Genomic DNA, 21,959 nt, shown 5'->3' with positions numbered 1-21,959 from the left:
ATAAAACCATACATAGAGTTTCACAGCTGCTGACCAGTATTTTGGTGTATTACTCATACATTTTTTATTATTATTATTATGAATTTGGCCAGTTATGGGCCGCATACAACTTAAGACTTATGGTGTTTCTTTTTCTTCCGTTCTTCCCAGTACTACTTCATTTTCACGCCAACTGCTCGTCTCTGCTCATCTGTCCACACTCTCTTGGGTCGAGGTTTTGCCGCATCTTCTTCATAGTTTGTGTTTTCTACAAGTGGCCTAAAGTTATTCCTGTCATGTATTATTTCTTCTGTAACACCTATTTTGTTGGCGTCTTTCTTTACTGCTTCTATCCATCCGACACAAAAAAAAAATTTTTCCAAAGCACACACAACATATGTATGAGAGGTCAACATATGTAAGTATGCAACAGTACCTATGGGCATTTTTGGGGCATTATCCTGGATAAAAACGAGTAGAATATAATACAATACATTTTATCCCAATTTTGCTAAAAATGATTCCATGGCAGCATCTAATTAGTGTATTGCTCTTTCATGACCTTTTTACAGTATTAAATGTTACTATTTAACTGACCCTTTCCTCTTTGTTTCTAGGACTGTACATCATTTTCATGCACGTAGGATGAAACATGGACACATTAACAAATGTATTAATCTTCCAGTTTGTTAATATATCTGTTTGCCCCAATAGAAGTTGAATGTAGCACAGTCAGCCATGATACATTAGGTAAATTGCCAGTACCAGACCTCAAAGGCTTTTAAGGCACAGTAAAATATGCTTAATATAGGCGTGTTGTGATGGAATCATTATAAAGAAGCGTAGAATGTACTTACCTTCAATACATTTTTTTTAGTCGAATCAGAAAATAACATGTGCTCATGTAATAGTTCAGGCTAAGCTCATAAAACTACATTCATACGGGTCCAAAAGTCTTACTTGTGTTATTTTTATACAAATTAAAGAATTTTACTAAATTAGTTTAAGTGTAAAGAAACGTGTTACGATAACACCAGTTACCTTGGATCTTAGCAAAACAAAATAGGCTAAGACTTTTCAAATGGTAACAACTTTCAGATTTAAAAATAAATATGCCAGACTGAGTGTGCAGTACAGATTAAGGTGTTGGGTGTCTGCTTTTTTTATACCCCCATTGCTGTTAAATGATATGGAGGTTTTACATCTGTCCATCTTTTGTCTTCTATTTTTAACACAACTTTGAATCTAAAAATGGGCCCTAATATTTGTTTTAACTGTATTATACTACATATAATTTTAAGAACAACAGAAAATGTGGAAATATACTTTCAGTTGCTTGTTCCACATATTGTCTCAGATTTAAAAATTACATCTATCTGGAAAAATTTGTCTAGTATTACTCCATACAGTTAAAGATTTTTCTGTGGGCAATAGTGCTTTTTTCTGTTTGTGTATGCCTTGAAGACAATCTATACATTCCAAGCTCTGGTATCCTAAAATATTATCACATAACTGATGTTTGAATGTTTGTGTACAAAGTAGATCACTTTGAGAATTCTCAGAGTAGTGTAACATGTGCTCTGCTAAAATGTTCACATGTTCTCCTTGTTCCAGCTGGCAACACATTAATGCCCACAAATTTACTCTCACATGTTTTAATCGATCTTTGTTAACTATTAGTCAAACCTCACTATGGTTTTTATTTGAATGGAAGTTCATACAGTTAGTTTTATTTATGTTTAGGGCCACTTTGTCTTTATGTGATGAATTTTAACCATCTTTGAGACATTTATTTGATTTCTCTGTCAGCTGGCTTGGATTTTTATTTGGGATTACTTAGTACCATCGTTAGTGAATGGAATTTATCCTCCATGCATGATAGTTTGTGGGAAACATTCATGAAGAGAAAGACTTTGTATAATATGGTCCCCTGAGTGACACACACCCATTTAGGTTATGATAAATGTTTTACTAAGTTTTTTTGAAGTGAGATATCTCAACAACTTGAAGCACCCTGTTTGACAAGTGTGGTGGAGGAGTTTCATTAGGAAGACAATGACCGAGACTTAATGGTGTAAGGCGTAAGTCTTAAAAGTGAAGCTGATATAATATTAGTTATGTTTAATGCATTTTCCTGGGCAAGCTGGCATACCTGCCCTGTTGTAACTCATTCCAGTTTCTTTCCTGATACATACTGTTGTTTCCTGTGCACCTTAATGTCACAAGATAATGACTGAAGATTGTATATGTATATACATAAAGGAAATACAGTGCGTCACTTACATGAAAGCTGATATCTGGCAGTGGTGGATGAGCATGATCCCCTCCTCAGATATGGATCACACAAACAGCATGCAATCCGTAAATGTGTGGTGTGCGTCTCTCCCCCTCTCTGTGTCTGTGTGTGTGTAATTGCAAAATTAGAAAATCAAAGTTACTTAGACATTACATGGTTCAGTTTTTAGTCCTTAATAGGACATCTTTATGAAAAGAGCAATTAAAACAAGATTTTACTATGCTGAAGTCCTAAAGGACTATCTTGTGAACTAAATAGCCTGTCAGTTCGTTATTAATATGTTCCAGGGATTACTTTGCATTATACATTGTAGTGATGTGCAACAAATCACAAATTAATTTGGACATATGATTGCATTCTCAACATTTTTAATTTTGCATTTTTGTTGATGGTAATATCACTAAAGTTGAACATAACTCCACTAGTCAAATGGCAGTGAGAAATGTATGTATAAGCTTGCTGGCAATTTGAAGGCAGCACTGAGTGGGGTTTTAAGAGCACCAGACATCTAGGTCTAAGTGAGCTTGGTATGGGTTAGGACAGAAACACTACAGTACATTACATGAAATCCCGATTAGTTTAAATAACACAATAGTCTGTATAGCAATACAGTATCATTTTTTTAAAATGCTGTAATGTGAATAACCTCAAATCGTGTTTTACTGTCAGTGTTGTTTTGTGGCAGTTGTGTACAAATTGTAATCATTATAGTCAATACCTTTCTTAAATTGGTTTCTTGAATTTAGTAAATGTGTGCCAGTGCTTTATCTATATTCTTAGTCTTTGTCATCGATGCATGCAGTTGGACATTAATACATATACAAAATTAAACAAATCATTACTCTCTCCTGTCCAGTTAATAGCTCTCTGTAGACCAGGCAGTGATTTGAAACACACAGTTAAATTACAAGAATCTGGCTTTCATCCACCTACTCATGCCAACCCTCATCTGCAGGTTGTTTACCACACAAGCATAGGTCTCTTTGGACCCTGATTCTTTCTTATTACTTACTCACATATTTTACAATTTTTCCACACTCCTTTGCTTTTCCCCTTTGTCTTCACTTACCAGAAGCAGAACATTGCGTCACCAAAAGCTGAACGTAAACATTCGTGGCGAGTACACTTACCTAGTTCAGCTTTCTATCTGCTATTCAAATAAAAGTTTAAAGAGATTCATTGTCCTTTCATTTTCAGAATGAAGTCACAAACTGTGATATGAAGACATGCGGTCTGACTAGTTGGCTTGGCATTTAATGAAAAAATTAAGTTTTTTTACAACATTAATGCATTTTTTTGTTTAGTTTAGGATGGTTGCCTGAAAGTGTGTTCTGCCAGCAAAAAAATAATTTACTTCCCTTTCAGTTAATTTGAGATGGAAAATTTTTGTTCAGACTCTACATGCCAGAGGAAGCTATCATCATAAGCAATTCCTTTATGCCAACCTTGGTGTAAATGGGGGCAATCTGTTCATAATTCCTATTTAAATGTAATGCTTATATTAACACTGCAAAATGTCTTCACTTAATCTTCTAAAATAAAGTTTTAATACCAATTAATAAAATAACAGTTCGTTCCTGCCAATATTACAGTATATTATTGCCAATATATATTAAAATGCAGGAAACATTTTTCATTATCAGCTGACAGAATTACTTCAGAAAGCAGACATAATATGACAAATTAAATAAGCTACATGTAACCTGAAGGAACAGATGTAAATAAAGTCATATGCAGAATATAAAATGTAGTTTACATTTTAAGAAAAGATAATTCACATTTCCCAGAAACTTGTGCAACATACACAATAAGTATCCACATTGTTGGGATATCCCAATTTAAAGAAGAACTTCTATATTTCAATAGTAAGTTTGGTCTGAGCTGTAACAAAAAACTTATTTCAATAATCGGGTTAGAAAATGGCTCTGAGCACTACGGGACTTAACATCTATGGTCATCAGTCCCCTAGAACTCAGAACTACTTAAACCTAACTAACCTAAGGACATCACAGAACACCCAGTCATCACGAGGCAGAGAAAATCCCTGACCCCGCCGGGAATAATCGGGTCAGACCCGAGGTACAACAAAAAAACTTAATATATTTCAGCAGTAAGGCTAGGCCTGAGCTTTAAGAAAAAACTTACTACAATCATTCCCTTAATAGTTCCATTACGTTGGATCTCAGATTAAGAAAATCCTACACACTATGCTGCAGTAAACAGTCGCGCACCTTCAAAAGTCTGAAGCTGACTGGGATGACTGCGTAGCTGGTGGTGGAAAGGTAGCCTGAAAAGAAATTAAAATCCACATTAACATTACTGAAAACCTTTATTTCTAAATTATGGATTACTAAGTTTGTTGCACTAATGTTGGGGAAAAATGTTTATGTAACATGGCTTTTCTTATCCATTACTGTACCGAAATATTCAATGACGGAATGAAACTCAAAGTGGCTCCACATTTGTGTGTATTTACATCTTTATATTGTAATTAGCTACTTAAAGCCATAATATGTATATGCCACACCTTAAAAAAACACTTAGATAACTAATAATAAAAAATATAGGCCTAGTTAATTGTTACAATTTAGATGTCATGTAATGAGAATTTTACTGTACGTGCAAGACATACTGGACCAAAGAAACGAAATGCCATGATGTTAATAACCTAACATCTAAACAAGATTAGCAAACAGTTTGAACGTGAGTATATTAATATGGGTGATAATACCAGATGTAATTTTTCTGCCTAGATGGTGTTGTAGTCAGGACTGAGATTTTAAGCTAATGGGCAACTGCCAATCAGGAAGTTGTGTTAACACAAGATATGAGCACTTTTACCCATCAGCAATTATTCCATAATGTACTAATGCCACTGCTTTGGAACAAGACGTGTTGTGAACTATGTTGGAACATTCACATTTGCATGAGAAAGTCACAAGCCAATGGAAATATGCAATGCCGCTTGCACAGAAGGGAACATCCTGTACACACATCAATTTTTTTTTCCGAATGAAACAGAATGTGTAAACACTTTATGACTGATTTGCAGTGTATCATTCAGCTGGCTTGCTGTGTAATGGAATTATCCACACCAAGTACAAGGTGTGGAGTGACTTCAGTTTTTTCAATAGCAATGTCTACAAATTATTCCACGTGACAGTCACATCAAATCATAATTAAGTATTTTCTTTAATTATACTAACAGAGCTACCTTCAGATAAAATAAGAATTATTTTAAAAATGGTGCCGGAAACTTGCATGCCATAGCCTTTATCAATACTGGATGTGAGTTCAGTCTGGAGGCAGTTTTCAGTTGCAATTTCTTATTTCTTTTGTGGATTGTTTCGGTCTTTACGCCACCATTAGCACACAGTATTAAATTTATGCAAGTTAGCCAATAGCACTGTATGTCCAGCAGTGCTCCCTCAAACTTAAAAATGTTAAATAAATAATAATTACTTTATTCCTTAATGTGCCCTTTGGGGAAAGGAAAGTTGCTAGATAAATTTCAAAATGCCATACATGACTTTAGAAATGTAATACTTACCATTTCAGAAATTTCTACTGTCTTTACAAATTCCTCGCTTTGCTTAGAGTGTGGTCTTTGTCTTCCCCCCGGATGACATCTGCGACCTGCCAACTTGTTTTTTCTTCTGCTTATTGTAGTGGACTGAACGGGAATATAGTTACCGCGATTTTTTCTAGATTTTCCTGTAACAAAAATTAGAATTCATACAATATTGAATTACTTGCCATAACATTTATATAAAAGTATGTTTTACTTACCTTCACCAAAATTTGCCAAATAAGATGCAAGCTTTCTCAATTTTTCGCACATGACTTCAAGGCCTTTCCTCATTTCCTCAGGGGATTTATTTGAAAAATCTATGAGACGAGCTTTTATCTCGTCGATTAAATCATTATTTGTATTGTCTGGAACTGTCTCCGGGTGAAGTGTCTCTGGCATCTCTGCTTGGCTTTCACAGAGCAAACCTGTGTCCATTTGCTCCAAACGTTCCGAAGAACTTGAAGCCCCTGCATTCTGAGTGCAATACAGAGGCTCTAGCCACCCTTGAGGAGGCTCCTCATCTGTAGCAATAAAATAATACAGTCTACGTACAGTGTCACTATCCGTCACCTCCCTGTAGTTCCCCAGTCTATATGTTTGCAGATCTTCCCTGTATTGCCTTGGCAACAAGTGCAAACAAGAACAGCCATATTAACAATGTAATAATGATTCTCCCTTTCTTCACTGGGAATGAGCAGAACATCCTCATTGACTTGTCTGATTTTTGCTAGAATCTCCTGTGAAGGAGCCTTTGTAGGCCTACAGAAAGACTTAGGACTTGCTCCATTAGCAGCATCAAGAAGTCTCCTCTGAAAATACAAATTCACCTTTTTGAGAAAAAAGTCCACCATCTGAACCACATTGAAGGCACGCACCCTCTCAAAAATCCTGTCCTTTAAAATTCTCGTGAAGGCCCCAGTTATATTATTTGTGTTGTGCCCTTCTACAAGCATACCTCGCCGACGTGAAAGGGTCCACAGTCCTCTCCTATCCCAATACACTTCCAAGTATTTCAATAAATTTTGATTATTTTCACCGATGTTCGCTCTTGTTACATTATAGTTTACCACTGCTTCATTTTTTGTTTGCGCAAACATTTTTTTGAAATTCTGGAGGAACTCGCACTGTTTTTGCTGTGGTATAGCATTTTTTGCTTTGAGAAGCCAGCGCCACACTGCCTGCAGGACATGGAATATACACGACAAAGCTTTTGTGTTTGGGAAGCACCTTCTAATTGCATTTTGTTCTGACTGGCTGTCGTCAGTCAGAAACACACTTGGGCCATTGATGTTTCCCCCAAAATATTTTCCCCCACTATCTCTTTCAGCAACTCTAGTCCCATTTCTGTAACTCCGCAGCTTTCTGAAGACACAATCAGAACTCCTAGTGGTAAACCTCCACACTCACTGTGAGTAAGTAAAACGAACACTCTGCTGCTGTCGTGATCCAGAGAACCGGTGGAATCCATAAATACAAGTTTGGAAGCATCTTTTACACGAGTATGGACTTTTTGCATCAGTGGTGAGCAAATTCTGAAAAACAATTATACAAATATTAATAGTAGCTAAATGTATATGCATAAAGTTTTCATCAGACTACAAATTTGTAAATATACTCTTACCATACTATATAATCATCATCTTACTGAATCATCTTGGCACACACAGCTCCAACTTTGCTGTTGTATTCCTCTAACCTCTGTTGTAACAGCTGCTTTCCATCTTTGTTCGAGTCTGTTGGCCCATAATTTTTCTTAAAAACTTTGTTGAACAAATAGTGGCAAAAGTTGTAATCAGGACACCTGCTTCTGTCTGCAAGGACTAAATGGTAATCTGAACAATTCAGCTGTATTTCAACCTTTATTGACTCAAGAGCAGTGGCTGGTGAATGACCTCTTTCAAACAGGGATATTAATATTTCTTTGACATCACTTGGTGGTTGTCTAAATCTTAAAGCAGCAGCATTCTCAACACTGTGGTTATGACCCAACACCAAGTTAACCTCACACGGCATTTCCTTGTAGACCATTGCTTTCTCTACAGACTTACCTCTGGATCTATCATGCACAGCGTGAATTGTCACTGTCATTTTTGACGGACAGTCAGTGTTTTTTGTTGCCCTTTGCACTGAACCGTGAACTTTTATACTGCGAGTATTGTGGTGACAGACCAGCCTTTGTTTGCAAACAACATACTTTCCTGATGCAGGTTCAGTGCACCTTATTGTATAAGTTGTTTTTGTTATGTTTTCAAACTGTGCCAACCACTGTCCAAACTCCTCCCTTGATTTAACATCAACAAGGATGTTTAAAGATTTAATTTCTTGCACATTACAATCATTTCTGTGCAGCTCCAACACACATGTTTTCCACTGCGGGAGAATTTCCTGTTAAGAGAGAAGAGTATGTATTACTAATACTTCTGTACTTGGCTTCATTTAAATTATGTCAGCATTTTCCTCCCTACAGTAACATACATTTGATATAAGAAGTGCAGCAGGTATGTAGACACATGGTAGACCAGACCACAATTTCATAAAAACCACCAACAAGTACACATTTTACCTTGGGTAGGGAGTGGTAAAAACAAAATAATATTTAAACTTTCGAAATTTTGGGTGAAAAGCTTTTGTACTCGTCAGAATATGGTTAAAAATGTTTCATATTCACACAAACATTTCACTGAAAAAAGAAAAAATACTTGGGGGGCACAAAAAAAGACCTAGTGACTAAATTGAAGAAAGTGCCTACACAGGTGACAGGACAATAAAAGTATGAGGCAAGATAAAAAGAATTCATATAATGGTCTATTAGACATATCTATGTCAAACAAATTAATGTAGTATAAGCTTTGAGGAAAAGGGTAGATTTTTATACAGAGGAAATATTAACTATGTCCATTAATGTTACAAACAGTATTTAAACTAATAGTTTTGTCCTAAACAAATTTTTCTAGACACTTCAGTCTGATAGTTCCAATTCCAAATCTTAAGGGAAAGACAAATGGACATGTTGGTGTGCTCCTATAGATTATTTAAAATTTGTGAAGTTTCTGGGTGATTAGAGCTGGGTGTTTGGTAAAATCTGAAAAGCAATCCTTACTGGCAAAACTTCTTTTCACTGGTAAATATGCTTTCTGTAGTACCTGAACAAACTCAGAAACAAACTGTTTTACCTTGAATGAAGTTACAGGAAGGCCCATGTAGCCAAGCAAGTATATTCATCTTTACTGAGAACAGATCTTTGTGTATTCAGAACTTTTTAGTATTACTCTCAGATACCAGTGGTATGTTTAAATTACAGTTGAGTAACAGCTTTTATTTACACCTGGCATTAATTTTAAACTACCACAGCATACTCCGTGTCTTTCTCTTAAAGGTTGCAGTTTAATGTAATTTCTAGGCATTCAACACTACTGACAGTCTAATGATTTCCAAATTGAAATACAGAGAGTAAACAAAAAAGTTACTAATTTAAAAAAAAAAGCAAACACTATTTGTAATTAATCTGAACTTAGGACGCAGTCAGCTGCTCAAGATATGATTGCCTTCTGTTTACTCCACTTTTCCTCCACCTTTCCAAACAATGGAAAAAAACAACTCACAGTTTAGTATACAAATGTGTTTTATAATTCCAGTACACAATGTTAATAAGTTTTAGCTGATTATGAAACTTCTTACACATACACATGTTTCACATATATGTGAAACATAAAGAAAAAATGGCCTACGAAAAAAGCCTTCTTTTAAAGGATCATTAAAAGTCTATGTGGGTAACAAGAAACATAAAAACCAAATTCGTACAGAAACATGTATTAAATGGTAATTTTCCAGTACCGAGAAATGAAAATCTGTCAAAATAGGTATACCGCTGTTTTATATTACGATTTGCGTGCGCTGTTTCATACAGTTATTAAATCTCCTGCTTACTATCACACCATTTAAATTACTGGAGTCCACAGCAAGATTTTTAAATGAGGATTTCTGATCAGGTAAACAAGTTGGCTGTACCTTCATCTTATTTCCTTCCATAATGTACTCTAGTAATAGCTATTTTTACCCGATCGTGCTTATTTTATTTTTACCCTACCAATACCCTTATCTTTCATGTTTTATTTGATCCCCGTAATTCTATAATCTTAAGTAGCCAACATTACCAAGTTGCCAATAACAACTGTCAAGTGAGCAGTCTGGATTAATAGCTTCAAAAAGCAAGCAGAGAATACACCCACTTGAGAAATAGTATTAACTATTTCACTCTGCCTTTCGTTCGCCGACAGCATTATCATTGAAAGCAATGAATTTCAACGCTTAAAAAAAAACATTAAGTGCAAAAAATTCATACTAAATATGGTACTTACAAATACTTCAGCCTTTCGCTTGTACACAACACTATCTTCGAACGAAATCATTTCCAAAATACAGTACGGAGGACACGCTGACGCAGGAAACGCATACACATACAAACCGAGGGCAACGGGCTCGTTGGCCTCGATACAAACACAATAGTGAGTAGTGACTAACACAAAATTTCGCGCGCGCGCGCGCCTGATGCACAGCACTTTTTCATTGGTAGTCATCTGGTGGCTCCTTATTGGTCGCTAGCTACAGTGCTCAGACAGTGTGGAGGGGAGATGGCTAGACCCCGGGTCAAGTCAGTACTCGCTTAATGTATCACCATCGGCGCAGTCGTTTGAAAATGTCGCTCACTGGCAAGTTGGCCATAATTTCCCTTTACATAGATTTATGCACTGCAGTTCGCGCCTGTCATCTGTCGGTGGTAGTCCGTACTACGCGGGTCCGGCTACTCTGCTGCCCTCTCGCGTCACGACTCTACACTACGTGCAGCTGGCTGGGTTAGCATCGCCATTACATCTCTTGCCGTCTTCTGCTTGCCTGGACTTCCACTGGGTAATACGAAACGTGGGAAGAGTTTTTACGTGAAGCACATAAACCTGGAGACACTCGAAGTAAGACCCTATAACAGTAAGTTGGAAAGTATGCTTGAAATTCGATACAAAAACTCAGCTAATATGCAGCGAACAAATCGATAAAGTTATGGGTTGGGGAGAGGAGAAACGTAAACGGGAAAATAAAATTAACCTGGGCTGGTTTACTGTAAACTCGATATAGGTTTTCCATAACAGATTTTCCTGCTGCTTCGAAAGGCGAAGTTAAGAAATGTTAACCATTTTGAGTTTCGTGTATGTATGTGTGTGTGTAGCCAAGCACATAGATGATAGATCATTTATCGACCGAGGAAGTTCCAGGCTGTAGTCGCAAGTACGGCTAATGAATGGAAAATTATGGGCACAGCAATTCCGGTGACGTATCAATTCCAACTGCGCGCTGTGCTGTTAAAACACGAACCCTTACGCCGCCGATACTATTGCATTTAGAGCATGTGCTCGGATCATATTCTCCGAGCCACTCAAAAATTGATTCCATCTCTTACCCAAATGATAATACACATCTTTTTTTTTTTTTTTCTTTATTGTAATTTTAATGACCTCATACTAGGTGGGCTGTCAGCAGCATAGTACGCTGCTCTTCAGCCTTAAGTGGAACAATGACATGACAGAGGTGATACAGAGAATACAAAAAACGGCGGGCAAAAAATGGAGATACAAAAAAACAATAAACAAGAAGCCGTTCACGTTGGACGATAAAAACGCTAACACTTGTAGACACAGCGCACAAAACATGGAGAACGGCGACGGCACATGTGAACAGTTGAGGTGTAACTGCACGAAACACAAAACGAAGCACACACACTAGACACTGATGGCGATGATCTCCGGCGCGCGAATGTCCACTCAGCGTGTACGAGTCCGGGGACCTGCCAAGAGAGGAGGTGGAGGAGGAGGAAGGGGAAATGGGAGAGGGGAGAGCAGAGATGCCATGGGCAAAGGAGAGAGGGGGAGGGAGGAAGGGGGAGGGAAGCCCGGAGGAGAGGGTAGGAGGGAGGGGGGGGAAGGAAAGAGAAGGGAAGGGAAAGGGGGGGAGGGAGGGTGCCTGAAGGAAAGGACACAGGAGGTGGGGGGGAGGATCAAAGTTGATAGGAGGGGTAGATGCAGGGGAGGAGGACATCATCAGGGAGGGGGAGCTGGCGGAAGCCACCTTGGGAGAGGGTAAGGAGGGTGGAGAGATGGAGACCGGGTGGGACGTGGGAATACAGGCACGGCAGCGGGCGGGGGTGGGAGAGGATCGGGGACACGAGCGGGTGAGGAGGATCAAGTTTACGGGAGGTGTACAGGATCCGTATCCTTTCAAGGAAAAGGAGGAGGTGGGGGAAGGGGATGAGATCATACAGGATCTGCGTGGGGGAGGGGAGACGGATGCGATAGGCAAGGCGGAGAGCATGGCATTCAAGGATTTGGAGGGATTTGTAGAAGGTAGGGGGGGGCGGAGATCCAGGCTGGATGGGCGTAACAAAGGATAGGGGGGATGAGGGATTTATAGGTTGTGAGGATTGTGGAGGGGTCCAGACCCCACGTACGGCCGGAGAGGAGCTTGAGGAGACCGAGTCGGGAGCGTGCCTTGGCTTGGATCGTCTGGAGATGGGGAGTCCAGGAGAGGCGACGGTCGAGGGTGACGCCAAGGTACTTAAGGGTGGGAGTGAGGGCGATAGGACGGCCATAGATGGTGATACACATCATTCCAAGTTATCATATCTAAAGAACGCCTTACCAAGAAACTTTGTGGGTATGAAGTATATCCTTCACAAATAATGAAAAGACGTTGGTACTTATTCCTATTTTGTTAGCAAACTGCAAATAAGAAATTGATATACCTGCAAAGATGTGTCTTACGTCCAACGTTTTCGCGCTAAACTTGCCAATGCGAAGTAAAATACGCAGCGCTTGAGTAATGTAGTGTTGCTCGGTGTTGTCAACAGATGTCAGCTCAACATGCTGCCTCAGAACTGGGCTAGTTCGTTCGGGCGAAAACAAGGTCTCCCATCCTCACATCTTTACTTCTGCCAGTACCTCGTCTCCACCCTTCCAAAGTTAACAGAAGCTCTCCTGCGAACCTTGCAGAACTAGCACTCCTGAAAGAAGTGATATTGCGGAGACATGGCATAGCCACAGCCTGGGGAATGTTTCCAGAATGAGATTTTCACTCTGTAGCGGAGTGTGCGCTGATATGAAACTTCCTGGCAGATTAAAACTGCGTGCCGGATCGAGACTCGAACTCGGGACCTTTGCCTCTCGCGGGCAAGTGCTCTACCAACTGAGCCACCCAAGCACGACTCACGGCCCGTCCTCACAGCTTTGGAAGGTAGGAGACGAGGTACTGGCAGAAGTAAAGCTGTGAGGATGGGGGCGTGAGTTGTGAGTCTTTACTTTTTCATGGATTTGTCTATGCATTTATAGTGGTAACAGTAAATATGACAAGACAGCAAAATAATATAATACTCAAATTCTTATATTAAGCATAAAATGTAAACAAAAAGTGACATATTAAACTCATGTAATAATACCAGTTAGACATTCTCAACTATTTATCATGAAACAAAGTAGAATTATTTATTGTATGTGGTTAAAAGGCAGTATACCATTCGCCCACTGCATTTTTTGTAGTTACGTACAATATATGTAATGCACAAATGAGGTACATGTCTTTTATCCTGTATGTGCTTTCTGAACTTACCTTGCAGTTCGTTTTTGTAACAAAAAGTACACTAAATAGGGCACGAACGTAGACATCATGCTACTCTACACATCACTATGTTACATCTAGCTCAAAATAACTTGGCACCCACATACGACCAGCCTTGTTCTCAGCTCCAGGTGTGTCTACCTTTTTGTTCCAAAGGAGTGACCATCTTAGTCTGCAGTAATCTGCTGATCAGTGTACTGCATCCACTGTCAGCAGTTGCGTTAATTGTTAACGCGGTGATTTCCTTATTAGGCACTCCGGTTGTAACACCGAAAATGCAGGATGCATGGCACCTGATACAGTTATATATTTTTTTTTGCTGAACTGTGTGTAAATATTTGTAATTTAAATGCTTGCTTTTAATCAGTAAGAAAGTATGGTTCATCTGTAAAGGAGACCACATATAGGACACTGGCACGACCAGGATTAGTTAAAAACTATGGAACTGTGTACAAAGAAACACATCAAAATTACTGGGTCAGAAGATATGAAATTTTACTTTTCCCATACATTATTGTAGCTGGTTCTAAAGTTTCGGTTAATCTTTACGTGTTTCGTTGTGTGTTGTCTACCCGATGTTTCACACTGTGTCGTTAATCACATACGCGTGTTATTTTACGCAAGTGCTCTGGTTGACAGAAAGAGTCATCCAGTTTGTGTGCAATTTTTCAAGGATTAACAATAAATGACATATGATATGATAGAGGAGACAATTAGCTTCTACAGTGCGAGAAAAGAAACTGTGTGAGTGAGAAATCATATAGTCCAAAATTACAAGTCTTGGATGTATAAAATATATTTTTATTCACAGAATACATGTGGCAGTAAGATGCTGATTACCAGCTAACTATGTAGGCAGTACAGTTTACTATGTATCCTCTGTATTCGCTTATGCTCAGGAAACCTTATTTTTTACCTTTATATTTATTCTCATTACCAGTTCTCCATTTCGTGAATAGACCGGTGACACACAATAATATTTGAAAGTGTTGATGTGTAAGAGAAAACATTAGAAAGGGTATCACGCACATTGATACCACAACTCTCTGCTCATTTGTGGCAAGATTCCAATTTACAAAATAATTATAATGTTAGGAACAGTAATCTTTCATTCTAGATGATATAATATCTAAATGATTATGAAACAGTAACACATCAAACACATAAAAATCGATAAAATAGTAGAAGCATCTGAAACTGTTACATTGTCTTGTAATTAGCATATACTAAAACTGCATTGTAGCACATTGCTCTGTTTTGCTGTTACCCAAAACTGAATGTCTGAAAATAATAAGAGGGAAAATTGACTTTTGATCATTTTTAATTGTAATATCTAAATAGAGCAATACTATCAAACAACTGTTTGAAAACATATATAACAAGTGGGGTTGAGGTTCGCACTGTTCACTGTTGATCTGACATTTGCAAAGGACCGTCTGTGTATCTTTGAGTAGTAAAAATTTGATATCTATAAAAGCATATACTGTTTATTCACTTACTATGCTGACTGGACCTTAGATTCATATCCTATTCTTGTCAAAAATTTCGGGAAAATGAGGAGGAAAAGACAATTACTTGAGTTGCACCAGATATCTGCCAGCCAGCCATCTGAAGTGTTTACATTTCATCGAATTATAAATTCAGTAAGCTTACATCATTTTCACAGTCAAGAAATAAAAATCATTTAGTACCAAGATTTTCTTTGTATCGTCAATAGATGGCTTAATGTGTAGAGTGGCCCCGCACCAGCAGTGCATGAGAAATGTGGGACTGGAGCAGTGCAAAATAGGTCAATCTTAAATATTCTATAGTACATAAATCTCTCAGTTTCCATTATAGATGTGATACCTTTGACAATTTTTTGCAGATGTAACTAATGTGTTCTTCCCAGGTCAACTTGGAGTCAACATGGACTCCTAAAAGCTTAACTGTTCAATTTCCTATATCTTTAGATAGTTCTGACAGAAAATGCTGGTTCTTGTCAGGTTTAGACACAAGGTTGTTAGAGGAGAACCGTTTTACTACAGCATCTAGTGATTACAGCCACATTTGTTGTACTACTGAAGTGTCTTGATGAGTTGCAATAGCACATTACAGATTGGGGAATATGATGCAGCATTTGATATGCCAATTCAAAAAAGCTGTACAGAAAAGAAATCATTTCTGCAAAGAAAAAAGCTAATGATAACTATATTTATCAGTCCAGCAGCAAATATAAAGCAGCATGGAAAATAGTTAAAGCAGAAACAGGGCTAATTGCAGAAAATTTACTTGTTCCTCTAAGTGAAGTTGAACTAAATAATAGTTTCATAAATTCTGGAGAATTTAGATGATAGTGAGGACAGACTTCCCAAATTGCAGGAAACAGAGTTAACAGGCAACTTGCCAAAATTTGAATGGAGAACAATTTATCTTAAGGATATACTGGATGTAGTCAGATCACTAAGCAATTCCAGAACTGAGGACATCCATGGTTTTTCTAATTTTACCATAAAGAAAATATGACACTATATGCATTCCACTGTCTTACTTAATCAATAGGATGTTTACTGAGGGAACATTTCCAGACTGCCTTAAACTGACAATTGTATTGCCCATATACAAAAAGGGAGACAGAAATTCACACCAAAATTACAGACCTATAGCAATAGTACCGATATTATCTAAAATTACTGAAAGTCCAATTAAACGATTTTTTTGAGTGTCACAACCGTCTCAATAAGGCTCAGTATGGATTCTGAACTGGGCTATCAACAATAAAAGCAGTTCAGGAAGTTGTCTTATCAATATTACAAGGTTTTGAGAAAAGGGAACATACCTATACAACTTTATTTGATTTAACTATATATGACGGTAGTATCTGATCCCGAAAGAACAGTTACCGTGGATGACCATGCAGCTTTGCTAGAAATGAAATGATATTTAAATGGACACACTAGCTGCAAACAGGCGTTGATGTACTTCATTGGGGACATGTTGCAGCTAGGGTGTCCATTTAATTGTCATTTTATTTGATTTAACCAAGGCATTTGACACTGCCTCACGTAGCATTTTAATTAAGAAACTAGAAAAATATGGAATAACTGAAACAGAACTATTACTGCTGAAATCATATTTGACAAACACAGACCAAATGATCTATATAAATTCAAACAACAAATCTGACCTTCTCAAGGTAAAATATGGAGTCCCACAAGGGTCTGGACTGGGACCTTTCTTATTCATTGTGTATGTGAATGACTTGCCCAACACATTACCATATAAATCTGTAATGTATGCTGATGACACAACTTTTATCATGTCACATAATGATGTGGATGTTGTCAAACAAATGAACAAATCTATGAAGGAAATGGCAGCTCACTTGTTCCATGAAAATAGACTGTCGTTAAATAGAGATATTAATGATGTACCTAATGAAATCAGACATTCAGTAAAATTGCTAGGCATTTGTCTTGATACCAAATTGTGCTGGAATACTCACACAGAAAAGCTGTGCAGTAGGTTGGAAAGATTTCTTTATCTCCTTAGGAAACTGAAGCATTGTGTCAGTAAGGAGTGCATACTTATGGTATACCATGCCTATTTTCATACTCATCTGCATTATGGAATAATTCTTTGGGGAAACTCTGCTGGGGCAAAAGATGTTTTCCTCTGGCAGAAGAAAGCCATTAGATGTATTTTTGGTGTGAGCAATTTAACTTCTTGCGGGCAATGCTTCATTGAGCACAAAATTCTTTCAGTTCCCAGTCTATACATACTTAAAGCACTTATGCATGCCAAAGAGAATTCCCACATGTAGGAAAGCAGGTCAGACGTGCGCTCATATGAAACCAGACATAGGAACTTATTAGACATTCCTTGGACACGTTTGAGTTAAATCCAAAATAATTTTTTACGTGCTGGCAAAACATTTTACAAAAATACATCACATGGAATGAGGGAATTGCATGAGAATAGATTTAAAATGGTAGTAGAGACATGGTTGAAAGAGAAAGCATTCTATAGCATAAGTGAATTCCTACATGATGAAAAAATATGATTCTCTATTATTATAAATGTGATTGTGATCAAAGGAACTGTAATTTATGTCATACAACCACACTGACCTTTTGTATAATCATATACCATATGTTAACTTTTGTGTAATCTTTAGTACCACAATCTGTATAACTATGTAACTACTGACCTTATGTATAATCATTTGTATAACCATCTGACGATGCCTACACAACACAACAGTTGTCTACAGGCAAATAAATAAAATAAATAATCACATTTAAGTTTCTTAATGACTGCATATGAGCAGTAACCACTTATGTAGTGGAGTACAGGCCACACATACTCATCCAATTCCTGTATATCAACATCTTCCACAACTACATTTAACTCTTCATTATATGTCACTCCTGGAAGGTCATGTATGTCTGTCTCAGTAGAAAAAATGTCATCCTTGGCAATTACTACACCACCCATTTTTGGGACTTTAATATTAATGATACATAGCTTCATACCCTCAGTTTCTTTCTGTCTCAAAAATCTGTCTAATTGACACATGGTAATTACCACCACTCATCTGATAAAATTTACCAAACCTGCTTTCCAGGTCATCAGTTTGAACCTTGCCTGTTAGAATGTATTGCCTCTTTTTCTCATTGAGCCAATACCTAGGCAGATCCACCAATGTGAGAATGGTATGCCCAACAGCTAAATGTGTTTGTCTGCTAAGACCAATTAAACCCTGAGAATTTTCCTTTATTAACCAATTTGCAAACTGATGTAGGAACTCCAGTATGTGCTTAGAATTCCTGGTTATTGGCTGTTGAATCCTATTTAATAACCTTTGACCTTTTAATAATGTTTTTACATTAACTGCATCCACCACTTGCAAATGATCTCAATGAAAGTTGCAGTATTCAATATTGTGTTTAGAGCCTAATTCTCTGAGAGCAATAGCTGTTGTATGGTCAAAAATATGGAGAGCAAGTTTTACATTCTGCCTTTCTATGGTTCAGGGATACAGTGATTTAAGACATAGCTTGTTTGCAAATGTCAATAAATTTGCCTTTTCCAGCAAATGAAGAGATTTCAAGCTGTTGAAAGACGCAAAACCATCACCCAGCTCATAATTAAAATCCGGAAGCTCTATAATCTCTTCTTTCTGATTCAGCCAGTTGTTTCTTATGCATTTTGATGGGCGCACACTATTGATTAGAAAATAAAATGGCCTCCTTCCAGCACCTGGAGAAGGGTGTCGGTACTTAATTTTAAGTTCGGGTGGATCACTGAAGTAAGATACAGCTTTCTTATTGATGGTATTATTATGAGATACAATACCAACAACTTCAAACTCCATGCTTTCTAACTTCGATACAATATCTTTAAGGAAGGTGAAAAGAGCAGGGGCGTGCAAGACTTTGACCAGCAGAATATGAGCTACATCGGTGTACTGTGTATCCAAACCACGCACCACGAATACGTAGGCTGCAGATGCAAATTCACTACTATTGTAGGCCTGGCCAACTATGTTTCCCCCTTTGTGACTTTAAATGGATTTCATGCACTGAGAGGAGACTGCCCGGTCTTCTTCAGTTAAAAATCTCACTGTCCAAGTTATATATCCCAGAAAATGTGCAGGAACTTGTTCAAGAGCAGTATTTCTAGCAAATCCACCACATATTCTAGTCAGAGTAGCAGGGTTAGACATAGTTATTATACCACTGCTTCTTAAAAACTTGTAACACTGAGGAGAAATAGAATGAACTAATGACCACAAAACTAAAATATCCCACGAATATCTTGCAATTTTCTTCTTGCATTTTAGCAATGGAATCTGTTCTTCCATAACGTTTACAATTTCATGTTTATCTGGCAAGTTTTCAGATAAATTATTCAAAATAGTGGTTATGAAATCAATACTCTCATTAGGTTCCTGATCTTCTCTGTTGCTAAATTTTAACTCGACAATATTAAGAATATTAGCTAACTGTGTTTTGGTACTTACGGTCACTAGAAACTTTATGTTCCCTATTTGACCAAGCTGTTAATCATTGACATGGACAGTGAAAGTGAGATTTGCGTTAATTTAACATACCACAGAACTCTCAAAAATGGCATTTCACTAATTAAAAGAAAATACACACTACTCAACTTTTTGACACAGGTCCACTCATTCGAATGGCTACTATTAATTTTATCACATAATACCTTCAACGAAAAGAATGATATTTTCCTTCTTGTGGTGTAGTTAAATAATCAGGACATTCTGGCAATAGTGCTGGTATTGCACCTATAAACAAATATTAATTCTCAGTACCTTACCATATAAACCAAGAGTGTAAGAGATTCATCCAATAATTATATAACCTAACTAAAGTCCGTAAACGACCAACTAACCTTTCCTTAAACGTGGACGATCAAGAGGCGTGTAATTAATCTTCCAGTCTTAGCATCATATGACGATGTACTTCTTTCTATTTCGTGTGCATGGAAATGCAGCTCACAAATCTGTTAAAAATAATGGATTACGTTACGTTAATATGAGAAAAGTTTGGCCTATGTATACAGGTTATGTTTACAAATCACAATTAACACTCAGACTAAACAGAACCATTTCATAGGTTTATTTACTAAAGCTGCTACTTACCACAGAGTGATCTGAAGGGATGAAATTATCACGGTGAACTGCTCTTATCCATTCTCTCCATGCATCTTCATAACGAGGGAAATGGAATGTACTGACTCTTTCCCGAGCAGTATAATTGCCTCTACAAGCAGGCATAAAGTCTTCTTTTCTCCTTTACTGCATATCGATTGCCCCCCCCCCCCCCCCTTCACAACCGTACGCTGCTCTGCAGCCTACAGACGTTAAAAACGTAAGAAGAAAAGAAACAAGAAAAACAGGTGATAAAATGGTGACTTAAATTGTAAAACGGCGGAAAATTGTGGAAAGTAGGCATACAGCATCTACGTGGCACGTTTATATGTTGAATTCTATAAGTCCCTCCAGATCCTTGAGCGTCGTGCACTCCACCACGCCTTCCGTATACACCTCACGTCCCCCACAACAACAACAACAACAGGCTGTAGAGCAGCGTACTAAGCTCCCCTTCGGGAGGAATTGAAAATCAATAAAGGAAAAAAAAATATGCGTGGGGAACGAAATAAATAGGAGAGCGAAAATAACCTGGCCTACTCGGCAGTGTTTCCATCACTAATCGAATATACTGAGCCTCCGATTTGTACGAAAAAGTAAGTTAGGAGGCACTACGATTACTGCTTATGACTTTTAGTATCGAGATATGCCGGTCAACGTTAACTGCGAGAACTGAAAGTTGGTCTCACAGCAATGTGGAGATGCGCACTGTCAGCTGCTGTACTAAAACAGGGAGCTGCAGGAACTACGCATAGCTGCACATTCAAATGCAATAAGCTAGATGTTTCTCGTATTCACAAACACATCTGCATTGTGCTACTGAGTGCAGTGTGCCAAGTTTCGGCTACATCGTTTGACGCGGTTTCATAAACCACGCCGTTCAAAAATTGGAATTAGAAGAGTATTGTATAAAATAAACATTACTTGAGTTGACCGAATATGTAGAATACACTACCAAACTTCTACCTGGGTGTAAGAAATTCTGGCCACAAACCTTGTACAGACAGGGGCACGTACAGCAGTTTTATTAGTAAAAAAGCTATAACTAAACATTAGGACACACCAAGCAATTGTTTATTACCTCTAAGAGTTTCCTGTCAAAGTTCTAAATTGGAAATGAGGCGAAGAAATACGAGTGATGCTCCCGAGTGCACTGTTGCTCATCGTCGCCGATAGATGGCACACCGGCATGCTGCCCTGGTAAACACACCGCAAACGCAGCGCCGCAGAGCGGAGAGCATCTCAACTCACTGTGCTGGCAACACGGCTGCTTCATGGAAAACGAATAAACGAGCTTTTTAACACTAAACATTTTGGCGTGAGCCATTACACACTGTGGTTAATATTCATAAGGCTTTGCATGCTGTGCTAATTCTTTGTCCAAGTATGCTGATGTGTTAACACCATTTTAATAGTTGATCGACATTGATACCTAAGAATTATGTGCCAGCTACACAGTCTATGGTTTCACCACATTCTTTAAGTTTTGTTATATTATCTTTTGTATTTGTGTAGAAGTTTATTGTTATCTGACCAGTTACACAACGACTTAATTCCTTTTCATTTTTTACTTCTAATATTTCTGGTGTCCTATCTGTAATTACTATAATGCTATCAGCAGCAAGTAACACAGTTTATCCTAGTGTGACCAACAGTGGGAAGTCATGATGGAAATGAGAAACAGTGTTTGGCCTGACACACTCTCTTGTTGACATATTGGGGATCTGAAAGGTGTTTCACCATATAATTAGGGCCACTTGAGATCTGGGATATCTCTGTACTCTGTCTGCTAGGTAAGA

General features: G+C 37.9%; 1 protein-coding gene across 9 annotated transcripts in view; it reads right to left on the bottom strand.

The window, feature by feature from the left end:
• Positions 1–21,959, bottom strand: part of LOC126232170 (uncharacterized) — a 139,724-nt gene that overhangs the window by 53,725 nt on the left and 64,040 nt on the right. Inside the window, exons 1-8 of one of the 9 annotated variants that reach the window (XR_007544679.1) lie at positions 20,152–20,301; positions 19,902–20,012; positions 19,713–19,794; positions 7,468–8,231; positions 6,065–7,378; positions 5,826–5,989; positions 4,421–4,562; positions 4,008–4,156 (exon numbers count right to left, since the gene is read on the bottom strand). Coding sequence is in view for 1 of the 9 variants with exons in the window: in XM_049942470.1 (XP_049798427.1) it covers positions 4,509–4,562; positions 5,826–5,989; positions 6,065–6,281 (435 nt within the window). In the remaining 8 variants the exon portion in view is untranslated. The other 8 variants (XR_007544684.1, XR_007544678.1, XR_007544680.1 and 5 more) reach the window with 8 other exon arrangements.

Source organism: Schistocerca nitens, unplaced genomic scaffold (assembly GCF_023898315.1).
Source record: "Schistocerca nitens isolate TAMUIC-IGC-003100 unplaced genomic scaffold, iqSchNite1.1 HiC_scaffold_465, whole genome shotgun sequence".
Taxonomy (NCBI): Eukaryota; Metazoa; Arthropoda; class Insecta; order Orthoptera; family Acrididae; genus Schistocerca; species Schistocerca nitens.
The sequence above is the reverse complement of the archived record's forward strand: the minus strand, read 5'-3'. Positions and strand labels throughout refer to the sequence as shown.